This window comes from Eptatretus burgeri, chromosome 1, assembly GCF_056783735.1.
Source record: "Eptatretus burgeri isolate ZD-2024b chromosome 1, Ebu_testis_v1, whole genome shotgun sequence".
NCBI lineage: Eukaryota > Metazoa > Chordata > Myxini > Myxiniformes > Myxinidae > Eptatretus > Eptatretus burgeri.
The window spans coordinates 96,538,865-96,554,443 of NC_140961.1; the positions used below are offsets into that span (position 1 = coordinate 96,538,865).

The following is a 15,579-nucleotide window of genomic DNA, read 5'->3' on the forward strand; positions in this document are numbered from 1 at the left end:
TCCATCAGTCCAGGACTCAAAACCCTACTTATATCCAGTGAGATCAACACATGTATCCCTTCTTTTCTCATGTCCAGCTCTCAACTCCAGCAGTCTTGTATGAACGTGATTTGTGTCACCAGATCGAGCAATCCCTCCTGGCAGCCTCACATCCTCAATATCACAAAATCTGCCTCCAAGAAACTTGGTTTCCTCTTCAGAGCTCGCAAGTACTTCAACTTCCATTAGCTTCTCTCCCTCTAAAAATCACAAGTCAGGTGGGTAATGAAATACTAGTCCTATGTCTGGAGCAGTGTTCCTCAATCAGTCATCAGTGTTCTGGATCATGTCCAACCCAAGGTTGAGTGATTAACAATGCTAATCTGGGCTGGTAGGATAGCCCAAGAGGTGTGCACACTCACCTATGAGATGTTCCAATTTGAATATCGACCCAGTTATGGTGTTTTGTCATCCTGATGTTTCACAGGCAGGGATACGCATCAAGCAATGTGTGTGCCATCCCATGTGCCAGCATTACTTATCCCATGTGACAGCATTAGTTGTTGGACGTTAAATATCCCATGGTGTCCTTCGTGAAGAGTCGACAAGCTATTGCTGGCACCCTGGCCAAATTTCAAATTCCTGCTCTAACCCTCAGGGAGCACCACATCAGCGGCACAGCTGCATCCCCAGCAAATGATGCTACCTGCAACTATGTGCTGAATATGGAAGAAGTAAAAGAGGTGGAAGAAGAAGAAGAAGAAGAAGAAGAAGAAGAATGGTAATATTGTTGCGAATCTGGAAGTCATGAGCACACAGACATTCAGGTTCCTATAGCTTAGTTATTTTGATAAGTATGTGTTTTATAGATAGCTTCCTTCCCTTGTCTAGTGGGTGAATCAATGTAAATGCGCTGTGATTTATTTTAATAGTTAGGAGTTTTATCGGGATTCTGCAGAGAAGAACAATGACCCTCCCACCCCGAGATTCTTGCAGAGTAAACAAGAATGACGGTTGGAAGAATGCTGCAAACTGAGGACGATCATCCCCCCACCCCGGGATTTTCCCTACGCGCCGGGGAGGGGGAGGGTTGAGCGTGCCAGAGTGCATAAAAGGAAGAAAAGGAGCCAGCCAAAGAGGGAGTGAGAGGGAGTGAGCAGAGGGCAGTGAGCAGCGAGCAGCCAGCCAGCCATGTAGCAGCCAGCAAACCAAAGAGGAGAAGCGAAGGAAAGGAGCCAGCGAGAGAGGAGCCAGCCAGTGAGAAGCGAGGAAGGAGCGCTAATCTTGCTGGAGCGCTCGTGTTGCGGGAGCGCTCGTCTCCGAAGGCCTGGACTGGTCTTATCACTGCTGTGTGGAACGTCTCTTCCTCCTCCTCCTCCTCCTCCTCCTGCTCCTCCTCCTCCTCCTGAAAGACCATCCGCCGCAGGAGCCGGAAGGGTTGCGTACCGTCTCCGGAGTGAACGTAGTCGAGGTTTGGTGGCCGGGACGGGCGCCGAACCGAGACATCCTGAAGACTGCACGAGGCGGGCAGGTCCAAGGTAGACCCTGGCCCTCAGCTCCACTATCCTCTGAGCTGAAGGACGAAATAAAGGCGTTAGCCACCACTTCTTTTGTGTGTGTGTGTGTGTGTGTGTGTGTGTGTGTGTGTGTGTGTGTGTGTGTGTGTGTGTGTGTGTGTGTGTGTGTGTGTGTCTCCGTGGGCCCGTCCTCTAAGTAGTGAACTGTTAAGTGCTTTTGCCTGTATATTATTTGCCTTGCTTTAGTCGGTTTAACTCTGCTCTTTGTGTTCCCCTCCCTGCCTATTGTAAATTAACATCCCTATTTGTTCAATGTATCATCTCGTTTGGTGTTTCTTTCATTGGTTCGACATGACGCGTGATTGGGAATTAGTAAAAGCTGTTACAGCCCTAAGGGGACATTTAGACCGACGGTTCTTGGCGATTAAACCGCTCGGAATCGCACACAGAACGAGCGTGCTAAGCGGCTCGTTTTCGTACGAGTTCCGTCGATGGTGAATTTCCCGGTAGTTGGATCACGTGGGTATTTAGGTAAATTGAAATTGGCAATCGACCTACCCCACGTGGTCTATCCATTGGCGAACTTCGGTCCGATAGAGGACCCGTCGGCTCCAGACTTATCCGAGGTGACGACCTATACATTCCGGGCGATCGGTCGGGCCGACTTGTAGCTCCATCTAGCGGTCATGTTCGCGGCTGATACCCGGCCCCGCAACAATATAACTTGACGTCTATGAGTACATCATGTTATAATCAACTTACATTTGGTATGTATCTCCAAAGGCTGTGCAAGGTTCAAGGAACAAAGTCTTTGCAAGGACACAAGTTCATATACCTTCCTGTACTCTCCCAAGCACCATTTTACACTCCACACTTTGTTTTGAGGTTGAGGGTTATCAGGTGCAACGAGTCGTGTTTTCATCCAACATTTAAACTTTTGATTTGATAGAGCAAGAATCTCACATCATGATTTGGAGGGAAACCTTCATGAGTTGGGGTCCCTGCAAAGTGACAGAGCTCTAATTAACACTACAGAAAGAATGATGTGCCACAATGGTCCAAAAACAATCCGTTACCAAATCAGGGTCTGTTTCATTACCAATCAGCTTGTGGAGCACTCGCCAAGTTGCTTAAGCACTCAAGCAGGCACTCCTTCGAAACAGTTGAGAAGGAATGGCTGGCCTGGCAAGCGCTATCAAGCCAATTCCTAATGGAACACACCCCAGGAATCGGGTGGATTAAAAAATTTTTTGTGTCATAATGAAATATTTGTTTGTTCGAGGAATACGAATGGAATATTTGTGTCGTAATGTTGGAGGAACAAAAGTGGCTAAAAGGTGCTATTGACAACCATGAGGTAATGTTTGCGGCAGATGGAACCAGAAACAAAAGCAGTGATAAAGTGGATGCAAAGCCACAACTTTGTGCTGTCGGCAAATTTACATGGCGGTGCTGTGGTGGCCAACTATCCATTTGACAAGCCACGAGTTGGAAGGCACAGTGCGAACCTGGGGCAAAACTATGCTGCGACTCCTGATGACAAGCTGTTCCAACATGTAAGTACCAAACACTCATATTAGTTGTGCTTATGTCTTGTTCGCACCTCAAAGCACTTTATTTCCAGATGCATAATTGTTCTGGGTTTTCCAACCCATGAGCAGAGCTGACCATCTATACTTCCTCAATTGTTGGTGGCTAACATAACAGCTTAACTGCATGTATGCATGATGAGGCCTTGCAGGCCTTCTCCCAATGACATGGGTGCTAAATTCCTTGCAGTACCAGCCTGTTTTTACTCTCAAGGCCTTCTATTTTGTTGCAGAAAAACTGTAGCTTTCACATTTTCCTGATATTGCTTCAAAGCTGGGCTGAAATGTGAATGAAACCTTTTAATTGCTTGTACTTGACAATAATTTGACCTGCATATCCTCTTCTGTCAAAAATGCCAGCATCTCTTCAAACTCGAAAAAGCACCAAGATGGTGGCTTTGCTGCATCTAACTTGTCTTTGTTGGTGTGACAGTGGCCTGGCAGTGCATTGAAGCTACTGTTCAAACAAACCATTCCATTTGAGGGGATGAGATGGGAAAGCATCCCACACGGACACATTTCTGGATCCTTTGAAGGGGAAGTTGCCTCGTGGAATGCTGGGTTTAGGCTGGAGAAGATGGCGTTTAAGCTGTCCCAGTACAGGAAAAGTTTGGTGTGAACAAGGCATTAGATGCAAACTGTTCTGTCTGTCTTCCTAAAGTATTGCAGCTATCACCATTATCAATCACCATGACAATTGCACATAAGATGGCCACCCAATGGTTTTTCTGTGCTCTGTATTCCCAGTTATCCACCACGTATTCCTCTACTCACAAATGGATGTTCAGGGGAACGAACTGCAACGATTACTTCCCCAACGGCATTGTTAACGGGGCGAGTTGGTACTCTGTTACAGGAGGTATTTGGCAGGAGAACCTTTTGACATGCATCAGCTTACATGCTTTATTGAACACATCTCCTGTGGTTGTGTATAACTTTTGTTCCATATAAGATAGTCTCTACACATTGGCATGGTTTATAGACTTTTACACCCCTCCAACAATCACTTGGCTAACTAAGCTTCAACCTGAGTCCCTTTACACATTCCATTGACTATTTTTCCCCATTGGCCAAAAGTACAGATGTGGTGAAACAGGCATGTCATATATTTCAAGGATCGTTGAAAAAGCTCGTACTTATAAACCAAATATTTGACAATTGTGTGTCAACACGAAATGCCAAATTTTAAATTCCTACCATAATTGACTAGGGATATCTCCCCAGAACTATATTCACAAAATAGATTTGTTTGTTCCCTTCCATCCTTCTTGGCTTTTTAGCAATGATGAAAGCTTTGTTTCCTTCTCTATTGTGCTGTTCTGGTGTGATTAGTCACTCATATGTGCCCTTTACATCAGAGCTTTTGTACATCTTTAGTTGTAGAGCTTTGTGGTGACATTTGATTTGTTTTAGCATGATGTGTTTTGATGAACATATTGCACTAAAAAAATGGTATTTGTCTTAGGGATGCAGGACTTCAACTATCTGCACACAAATTGCTTTGAGATCACCTTGGAACTGAGTTGTGACAAATTCCCTGATGCAACGCACCTCAAGCACGAATGGGCAGGGAACCGAGAGGCACTTCTGAGTTTTATGGAGCAGGTTTGGCAATGCTTTGTCATGTCACCATCATTAGGCTGGAAGGGCCATTTCTGGTCTTGTTGTGCCTGATCGCAACTCCACCTCCTGGTTGGTATGGAGAAAGGCAGACACAATGTGTTCATGTGGCAGATGACCATTGCTGCTCACAGTTCATGCAGTTGCTGCTTTTATGGGGTGCCCATTGACTCAGCTTCATCGCAAGGGATTCCAATGATCTTGAAAGCCTTGGTTTCCACGGTGTCAAGCTAAGCAAGATGTGAGGCAGGCGAGCCAACCCAGATAGTGCCGTACCTAAGCACCAAAAAGGACAAGGATCGTTACACGGTGGACAAAAGTGCCATTTTGCACCAGAGCTGTGCATGGGACTTATGATTAAAAAAAGTCATGCTCCAAAGAAATGGACAATGGGAAGGATGCTTTATGATGTCATAATGACATAATCACCTATTATTAACCTCCGCCATCAAAGATCGGAGGTTACTGTTTTCACCCCTTTCTGTTTCTTTGTTTGTTTGTGAACAGTATTATGGAAAAACTCCTCAACGGATTTCGACGAAACTTGGTGGGGGGGTTAGGTCTGGTCCAAGGATCATGCCATTAGATTTTGGACTTGGTCTAAAATCCAATATGGCCGCTATGGCGGCCATTTAGAAAAAATATTTGAATTTCTACATGTTTTAAGTGATTTCCAACCCCCCCCCCCCAAAAAAAAAATTGTTAGATAAAAAAAAAATTTGCAACTATTTTTTCAACAAAATTTCGATTTTATTTTTATTTTTTTTTTGCATTTCTATATGTTATAAGTGATTTCCAACAAAAAACATGCCAAAATTGTAATTGCGGCAGATTTTGGAACTTCAGGTGGAGATACCCACGTAAAATCAATTTCTGTCTCAAGGAATCTAGTTATGACGAATGAATTGAGTATGTAAAAGTTAAAAGTAAAAGGGAAAGTTGCAAACTATAACTCTGTGAGCACTGTTGACATCAAATTGAATGAATAGGATATCAGGTTCACTTGAGTGACCAAGCAGTATTGGCAGCGGAGGTTTTGCACTCCACTGAGTGCTCCCCCTCTAGTTTACCATGTAAAACTAAGTCAGTATCAAAATTGCACCATAAAATGCTATGATGTGATATTTAAGACATTTTCCTCCATCACCATTGCAATGAAGTAAATAAAGCTACTGCAATGAAATTTTTACAACAAAAAAAACCAGTTATAAAGTGCTTCCTTTATAACTTTATAACAGACCACACAGTGATAAATTAGTCACATATTCATGTATCCTGATGGTAATACCAGACTTCCAATGAATGTGAGGTGTAATAGATATTGTAATTGCACACTTTTATTATTTGTCTCATCTGTTTCATGAGAATATTGCATTGTATCATCACCAAGATTTTTCATACAGAGACGATGACGTCATAATGACATCATAGCACATAATTGGTCAGTTTTGATTACAAGCAATGATTAACAGCATATTCCTTGACCTGGAGAACATACCTGTAGCAACTAAAAACCTAACCATAGCATTCTGTGATCATATTTTACTAATTTGTTTATATTATGTAATTAAACATAATGACATCATAAAAGACCCTTCTGGCAAGCCAATTTTTTTTGAAGCATGACTTTTTCTTAATTCACGAGTTGATGCAGTTCATTGGTGAAAAAATGGTGCTTTTGTCCACCGTGTAAAAAAAAAAAAAAAATTCAAAGGTACCTCACTAAGAGGGGAGAGCAGTATTCCATCAAGCTGTGGATGACAGACTTGCAGGTGGATGAAAGCCAGTTTCATAGGGTCTATCCAAATACAAGAATTCCACAATACAAAACCATCAAACCTTGCTGAAAAGTTTAGAGACACGAAGTGTGGAAGTTCAAATCCAAGAGAGGGTCCACAGACCATCGCTACCCATATGGTTGCAGTGAGTGTCCCGGAAGCACCGGGGGGAAAGAGCGTGGAATCTTTATATGTGGGAGAATTGCATGCTCAGCTGGTGGGTGGCCCAGATAGCAGAACATTGGTACGATTCACCAGAGGACCTGGGTTCAATTCCTCGTCTTGGCATGTAATTTTTCCACATGCACATATGTTTGTTTCCTGTTCATTTTTTCCATATATATATATATATATATATATATATATATATATATATATATATATATATATATATATATATATATATATATATATATATATATATCTACATATATATGTATCTATCTACATACATATAATCTGAATAGAACCCCGTAAAACTTGATGAGGCAGCAGGGCACAGATCGAGTCCCATCACAGCGCTTACTGCACGACCTGTCAGCAAGAAGTGCCGCCTGCCACGTGAGCACATTGTCCCTTCCCTGCTGATCACCAGCCAGGAGATTTGCAGCCAGGAACATTAAATTCAACTAACGAAGCAAACTGACTGACAACGATGACATCATAATATATCAGTGGTTCCTTTCCTTGTCTCAAATGAATGAGATATGACACTTCTGATGTCTTATTGACTCCACTCCCCCTCCCCTCCACAACACTGTGTACAAGATGCTTCATTTTGTAATGTTGGGCTCACAATAATGGCATAACATAGGGTCTTGGTTCCATTTCTGAAGGTGCACAGAGGGGTGAAGGGAGTCATTCGGGATGAGAATGGCAATGGCTACCCTAACGGCATCATCTCGATACATGGAATTAATCATGACGTCACATCAGGTAGTTTGTTTTACCCCCACCCTCTTATTCTTTCTCATCACCTTCTCTCATCTTGCTTTTCATAATTAATCTTTTTTTTTTTAAGTGACCCTCCCACCCCTGCCCTTCACATAATTGAATCCGCTTGTGGTGTTTAAAGTGACCAATGCCAATACTGCATTCAACTTTGTGTTATGCGTCTTCCTTAATTAATACAATGCATTTTTTAACCACTCTGGAGCCCAAGACTTTATCAAGAAAATACACAAGTAATTTACATCCCTTAGTAGCTATGAACACTTCTACTTTTACTTTGTAGTTGTAAAACACTGATATTTATTTTGCAATGACCTTTCATTGTATATGACTTTCTCAAACGTGTCGTAACTCTTAGGCAATGAAGGAGATTATTTCCGATTGCTACTTCCGGGAGTGTACTGGCTTACAGCAAGTGCTCCTGGTTACCACAGCGAGACAGCACAAGTGACGGTGAATGATTCAACACCATCTGTGGTATGGCTGACAACTCTGCACCAAACACGTAAACCCTGAGCTTCAGGTTGCTCTCGTTAACCTGGTTATGAGATGCATCTTCAATCCTTCATTTCAAAAAGGTACGTTATTGATTGTAAACACTCATTTCACGACAGGTGGACTTTGACTTGAAACTACTTTCAATCGAGGACTTCACCATTCAACTAAAGGAAAGTACAACTTCTCCAAGAAGAGACTCCGGAAATGGCCCTCTTTGAGAACCATGAGGCTGAGATGGTGCATCGTCAGTGAGGATGGAGATGAGATTATGCTTGAGGAGAAAAGAATGTCAAACAGATTTCTGCACTGGTTTATAGCACTTATGGAATATATTTACATTATGAAAAGGGACAAAATGTATGCATTTATTAGCAGACAACACTCATCGCTCTCAATAAACAACACCTGGTTGGAGAGGTCCACATGATTATTGGACCACAAATGAATAATCATTATTCGAAATGGCAAAAATTGAACTTTACTATATTTGCTTATTCACAAGTCAAACAACGTACAATTATGTTCAAAGCACCTTCACACATGCACGGATATCCGTGTAGTTTTGACTTTCACACATAATTGCAAAACTACTCTTTGTAACATATGTATAGTAAACGGATGAGTGTATGCCAGTTATTGCTGGCATAAAAAAATATATATATATAATCGATCTTTTTGTGCCCCTCCCCATCCCACCGACATTTTCACTTTTAATACCTCGATACATTGTTTCATTATCTGATGCCATTTGCTTTCAAGGGGTTAGCTAAGTTTCTTGCAGAACCCCAAGGAAATGCAACTCAATACTTTAACATCAATTAACTTTCCTCGTTCACAGTGGATTATTCGACATGAACACAAACGTAACAATTTTGATGTTATTTCAACCAGTGTTTACCGTGAGCAGCCGACAAATGTTTGTTTTGACAATGTATCCCTGTACATAATGACATATCTGCGAAATTTCAGTCTTCTCAATACCATGTGTTAAATAAAATGAATAAAATTAGAATGCTGTGGGACTTGTAACAATGTTAAAATAGATTATAAGTAATACAAAAACATGAATTGGTGAAGGTCGTTCAATAATTGCATCTCTCTGCCCACATTAATTGCATGTTATCAGTGGGAAGGGAAATAATAACTAGATATCTGCAGTCCATGATCCAATGATGGCATTTTTTCAAATCCACCATATGACTTTGACCATCAACATTTAGGGATATAGTGTAAATTGAGAAAATGTGTCCCCATATACATTCTATCCATAACTCAACATCATAAAAGTCGGAGGAAAATTATTCAAGTTATGATCAAAAAAGTTTTTTTTGTTAATTAGGTCACAATCCAAAAATGTAGGTCAAGGACACGAAACAAATATCAGGTGCACAACTTCAGTGCAGGTCCATTATGATGCAAGAACATCTTGGAAGGCCAAGCGGTCTTTGAGATTCTGCATTAGCAAAATTGAGCGATGACAAAAAGTGTTTTTTTTTTTTTCAAACCGCCATTTTACCATGACCTTTAACTCAGAGGGGTATAATGTAAACTAGAACTGCCACTTCACAACTGCTGGCAGTGATGACCGGGTACCCAGACCTCCGCTTTTGATATGACGTGAGACTTAAATGATAGTCGCAAAATTTTGCGTCGATAGGATAAGTGGTTCCAGAGAAAACGATATTTAATATTGTTCTTGAATCCAATATGGCTGCCAAACCATGTGACCTATCAATTTGAAATTAACAAACGTATATTCCCAACTCGTGGGCAATACGTTTGTGAAGTTTCCCCTTCGTCTGACGAGCCGTTCTGGAGAAGATGTTTGAAGGTTTAAGGTAAATTCAAGATGGTCGCCAAACCGTATGACTGATCAATAAGAAATTAACAAACTTGATAAAGGACCTCATGGGGAATGTGTGTGTAAAGTTTCACCTCAATCTGTTTAGCCGTTCTGGAGAAGATTTTTAAAATTTATTAATTTTCAATCCAAGATGGCTGACGAACCATATGACTTATGATCATAAGTTTACATCCTGCCTCCTATCCCGTAGTGGAATACGTGTGTGAAGTTTCGTGTTAATCGGATAAGATGCATTTTTCTATCCAAGATGGCCGCCAAACCCTGTGAGTTGTGACGTCATAATTTTACTATGAATGCAGACATCATGGAGGATGATGGTTGCAAATTTTCGCTTCGATTGGTTATGTGATTCCAGAGAAAACATTGTTTAATATTTTTCATGAATCCAACATGGCTGCCAAACCATGTGACATCAATTAGAAATTAACAAACTTATATTCCCTACTCGTGAGCAATACGTTTGTGAAGTTTCCCCTTGATCTGACGAGCCGTTCTGGAGAAGAAGATGTTTGAAGGTTTAGGGTAAATTGAAGATGGCCGCCAAACCATATGACCGATTGATAAGAAATTAACAAACTTGATAAAGGACCTCATGGGGAATGTGTGTGTAAAGTTTCGCCTCAATCTGTTTAGCCGTTCTGGAGAAGAAGATTTTTTTTTAAAAAATTCCCAAAACAAGATGGCTGCGGAACCAAGTGATCTATGATGTCATAATATATTTTTTCTTTGGTGAATTGTTGTGCAGATGAGGCTCAAGAAATTTAAGATTTTTCCGATGCAGCATTGTACCGAACGAATTTTGACCGGCACAGCTCTTGACCGATGACCTCACGAAAAATCACCCCTGTTCCCCTTGAGGAGCTTATTCATTCAAATGTATGAAGCGAAAACATTTTTACCCGAGAAAGTTTCGGAGATAGAGGTCCAAAGTTTTTCAGTTTTTTCAAGATGGCGCCCGTACCACGTGACCGATGACGTCACAATTACCACTTAAGTTTGCTATCAAAAAAGATGCATACTATGGTGAAAATTTCGTGTCGATCGGACTTACCGTTCCTGAGAAAATGATTTTTAAAGCGAAAGAACCCACAAAATTGCCGGCGGAAAAATATAAATAATAAAATAAAAAACTATAACTGCTGGCAGTGATGACCGGGTACCCAGTCTCTCCGCCTTTGATACAACATGGGACTTTCTGCAGATGACAGTCAAAGTTTTGCTTTGATCGGGTAAGTGGTTCCAGAGAAAACGATATTTACTATTGTTCTTGAATCAAACATGGCTGCCAAACCATGTGACCTATCAATGAGAAATTAACAAACTTATATTCCCTACTCGTGGGCAATACGTTTGTGAAGTTTCGCCTTGATCTGATGAGCCGTTCTGGAGAAGAAGATGTTTGAAGGTTTAGGGTAAATTCGAGATGGCTGCCAAACCGTATGACCGATCAATAAGAAATTAACAAATTTGATAAAGGACCTCATGAGGAATGTGTGTGTAAAGTTTCACCTCAATCTGTTCAGCCGTTCTGGAGAAGAAGATGTTTGAAGGTTTACGGTAAATTCAAGATTGCCACCAAACCGTATGACCGATCAATAAAAAATTAACAAACTTGATAAAGGACCTCATGAGGAATGTGTGTGTAAAGTTTTGCCTTAATGTGTTTAGCCGTTCTGGAGAAGAAGATTTTTTTTTTTTTTAGAATTCCCAAAACAAGATGGCTGCCGAACCGAGTGACCTATGACGTCATAATATATTTTTTCTACGGTGAATTGTGCAGATGAGGCTCAAGAAATTTCAGATTTTTCCGATGCAGCGTTGTACCTAACAAATTTTGACCGGCACACCTCTTGACTGATGACCTCACGAAAAATCACCCCTGTTCCCCTTGAGGAGCTTATTCAAATGTATAAAGCGAAAAAATTTTCTATTGCACCGTTTCAGAGATACAGAGGTCCAAAGTTTTTCGGTTTTTTCAAGAAGGCGCCCGTACCACGTGACCTATGACGTCACAATTACCAATTAAGTTTGCTATCAAAAAAAAAATACTATGGTGAAAAATTCATGGTGATCGGACTTACCGTTCCTGAGAAAATGGTCTTTAAAGCGAAAGAACCCATAAATTGCCGGCGGAAAAAGAATAAATAAGAAATAATAAAAAATAAAAAATAGGGAAATAAACAGAAGAAAAACAATAGGGTTCCCTATCAGAATGACAGGGTACCCTAATTAACCATAAATGCACCTTACACTAGTCTATTTAGAAAGGGCAATTTCGTTCTGATCGGCCAAACCTTAGTCAAGTTGTAGTGAAAAATGTTAAATGTCTATAAATGTCATGACCTTAAAATTAGGTCAAGGTCAAAAATGTGAACCCTGCATACTACTTCTTAGGGTACCCTGTGAGTACAGGGTACCCTATTGTTTTTCTTCTGTTTATTATTTATTCTTTATAATTTATTCTTTATTATTATTATTCTTCCGCCGGCATTTTGCGGCCTTTTTCGCTTTAAAAATCATTTTCTCTGGAACGCTAAGTCCGATCGACACAATTTTCACCATAGTATGTATCTTTTTTGATAGCACAATCACGTTATAATTATGATGTCATCGGTCACGTGGTGCGAGCGCCATCTTGAAAAAAAAACGATAAACTTTGGACATCTGTATCTCGGAAACCGTGCAATGGAAATTTTTTTCGTTTGATACATTTTACTAAGCTCCCTATGTGGAACGCGGGTGATTTTTCGTGACGTCATCGGTGAAACGATATACCGGTGAAAATTCGTCAAGTAGAACGCCGTATAGGAAAAAATCTGAAATTTTTTGAGCGTCATCTACGCCTAAATTCGTCAAAAATGTTTTTCTTGACGTCATCGATGACGTCATTCGGCCGCCATCTTGTTTTTTAGTGGTTTTTTATCTTCTCCAGAAGGGCTGGACAGATTGAGGCAAAACTTTACAGCTACATTCCCCAAGAGGTCCTCTTTCAAGTTTAATTTTTTCTTAATTGGTCACAGATTTGGTGGCCATCTTGAAAAAACCATAAAACCTTCAAACATCTTCTTCTCCAGAAGCGCTGGTCCAATGAAGGCGAGATTTCACAGCTATATTCGGGACATGTATGCGATATAAGGTTGTTAATTTCGAATTGGTAGGTCACATGGTTTGGCCGCCATGTTGGATTTAAGAAAAATATTAAATAATGTTTTCTCTGGAATTCCTTAAGCCATCGAAGCGAAAATTTGCAACTGCCTTCTCACATCAAGTCTGCATACATGGCAAAAATATTTTACCTCAGAAGTCTCATGGTTTGGCGGCCATCTTGGATAGAAAAATACACCTTATCCGATTTACACGAAACTTCACACACTTGTTAGGGTCGACGATGGAAAGCAGAATTTAAATTTATGATGTCATAGTTCACATGGTTCGGCAGCCATATTGGATTGAAAATGAATAATTTTTTTAAATCTTCTTCTCCAGAAGGGCAAGACAGATTAAGACGAAACTTCACACATATATTCCCCATGAGGTCCTTTCTCAAGTTTGTTAATTTCTTCTTGATCGGTCACATGGTTTGGTGGCTATCTTGAGAAAACCCTAAAACCTTCAAACATCTTCTCCAGAAGTGCTGGTCCGATGAAGGGGAGATTTCAGAACTCTATTCGGGACAGGAAGGCGATATAAGTTTGTTATTTTCGAATTGATAAGTCGCATGGTTTGGCCGCCATGTTGGATTTAGGAAAAATATTAAATAATGTTTTCTCTGGAACCGCTTAACCTAACGAATCGAAAATTTGGAATTATCATCTACCGTCGTGTATGCACGCGTGTTAAAATTATGACGTCACAAGTCACATGGTTTGGCGGCCATCTTGGATAGAAAACGCACCTTTACCGATTCACACGAAACTTCACAAACGTGTTCCAATACGCAGTAGGAAGCAGAATCTAAATTTGTGATGTCATAGGTCACATGGTTCGTCAGCCATCTTGGATTGAAAAATAAAAACTTTAAACGTCTTTTTCTCTGAAACGGCTGAACAGATCCAGGCGAAACTCCACTACTATGACCGCCTCCCCATGACGAATAAAAAGTCTCACTCCCTTTTGAGGTACGACAACGTTTGGCAGCCATAGTGGATTGAAGGAAAAAATATTAATTAATGTTTACTCTGGAACGACTGTATCAATAAATGTGAGTCATCAGCGATGTGATGGAACAGTCACGTGGAATGAAGGTTTGAAATTTCAATGGGATTGGGCTCAGGGTTTGGCAGCCATGTTGGATTTAAGAAAAATATTAATAATGTTTTCTCTGGAACTGCTTTACCTATCGAAGCAAAAATTTGCAATTATCATCGAGCATCGTGTATGCACACGTGGTAAAAACTATGACTTCACAAGTCACATGGTTTGGCCGCCATCTTGGATTGAAGGATAAATATTAATTAATCTTTACTATGGAACAGCTACTTCTACATATGCGAAACTTCACATTTATAATTTAGCCGACATGTGAAACAAACGTTTAAAATTTCAACCTGATCGGTCACACGGTTTGGCAGCCAGAATTATTTAATTATTTGAATCTGGTAGCCAGTAATAACGAAATTGAACGCTTTGTGCTGCCCGGTTCATCGCCCTTCAGTCCCATCGCCCTTCAGGCCTGTGTTTGTATCACTCTTAAATAATGTTTTCTCTGGTACCACTTACCCGATCAAAGGGAAACTTTGCGACTGTCATCTGCAGAAATTCCCATGTTGTATCAAAGGCGGACGTGTGGGTACCCGGTCATCACTGCCAGCAGTTATAAAGTGGCAGTTCTAGTTTTCATTATTGTTGCAAATTTTTATTGCAAAAAGTCCGAGCCGGCTCTAGACATAAAGCAAAACACCAAAAAAAAAACAAAAAAAAAAAACATGGTTCTTTAGTACTCATAGAGATCTAAGAAACTATGAAGTACCATTAAAAACTGGGGGAACTAATTGTAGAAACAAACCCTACAACAGGTACAAGTCTCCCCCTATCCTAAAGGGGGAGACTTAAACATCATAAACAATTATAGAGTGTCACAAACCCAGATTTTGGAAAACATAATTCGTATTTGATTGCCATGTGAGGCATCAGGCAGTGAAAGAGTCAGCATTGAAAAATTTGTCAGCACTTTGAGTTGGCGTTTGTCTGTCACTTCCCTCGGAGCACCAGCTTTCCTTGTCAGCTTGCTCCAGGTCCAATTCTGCAGATGCCAAGGCCTCAGACATTTTGACCACCTCTTTTCCTCTATCCTCAATATCCGTTGCAAATTTTGTGCTTTTGCTACACGAAAACAGCCCCCCTAACTGATTTGCAATCATAAGGCTGTCCTCGAGTTCAGTTTTCCCATCGTCTGCAGAGTGGACTTTGTGTGGCTGTTCCAGCTCCTGTATTTCAGTCCCAGGACTAATTGCAGTGTCATTCAGCAAATCAGCATTTACTTCATGCTCAAAGGACAGCGGCAAACTAAGACGTGCTTGCACAGTCTTTTCCAAAAGCCGTTCTGGAAGCGAGCAACTACTTCTCTTGTTGCACTGTGTTAGAGGTTCCTTCTCTTGGTTTTCAACCATGAGCCTTTCAACTTCACCAGTGGATACTTTGCAATGCCTTTGGGGATCTGCATGAAAAGCAACATATTTCTTTCTCAGTGATCATCAAAAATATCTTTGCTATAAAAACCTTAATTTGTTAAAATGAATTTTCACAATAAGTGTAAAAGAAAAGAAAAGATATATAGACATGAA

General features: G+C 40.6%; 2 protein-coding genes across 3 annotated transcripts in view; one reads left to right on the forward strand and one right to left on the reverse strand.

The window, feature by feature from the left end:
• CPN1 (carboxypeptidase N subunit 1) overlaps window positions 1–8,944 on the forward strand; it is a 61,010-nt gene extending 52,066 nt beyond the window's left edge. The window contains exons 4-9 of the mRNA XM_085892344.1: window positions 2,870–3,052; window positions 3,833–3,944; window positions 4,551–4,690; window positions 7,320–7,419; window positions 7,793–7,911; window positions 8,049–8,944. Of these exons, the coding sequence (XP_085748470.1) occupies window positions 2,870–3,052; window positions 3,833–3,944; window positions 4,551–4,690; window positions 7,320–7,419; window positions 7,793–7,911; window positions 8,049–8,150 (756 nt within the window). The 3' untranslated portion in view covers window positions 8,151–8,944. The remainder of the gene's footprint in view (window positions 1–2,869; window positions 3,053–3,832; window positions 3,945–4,550; window positions 4,691–7,319; window positions 7,420–7,792; window positions 7,912–8,048) is intronic.
• The window catches only part of LOC147035001 (coiled-coil domain-containing protein 149-like), a 60,865-nt gene continuing 53,556 nt past the window's right edge, over window positions 8,271–15,579 (reverse strand). For both annotated transcript variants that reach the window (XM_085892263.1, XM_085892254.1), the window contains one exon: window positions 8,271–15,452. In XM_085892263.1, the coding sequence (XP_085748389.1) occupies window positions 14,926–15,452 (527 nt within the window). In that variant the 3' untranslated portion in view covers window positions 8,271–14,925. The remainder of the gene's footprint in view (window positions 15,453–15,579) is intronic.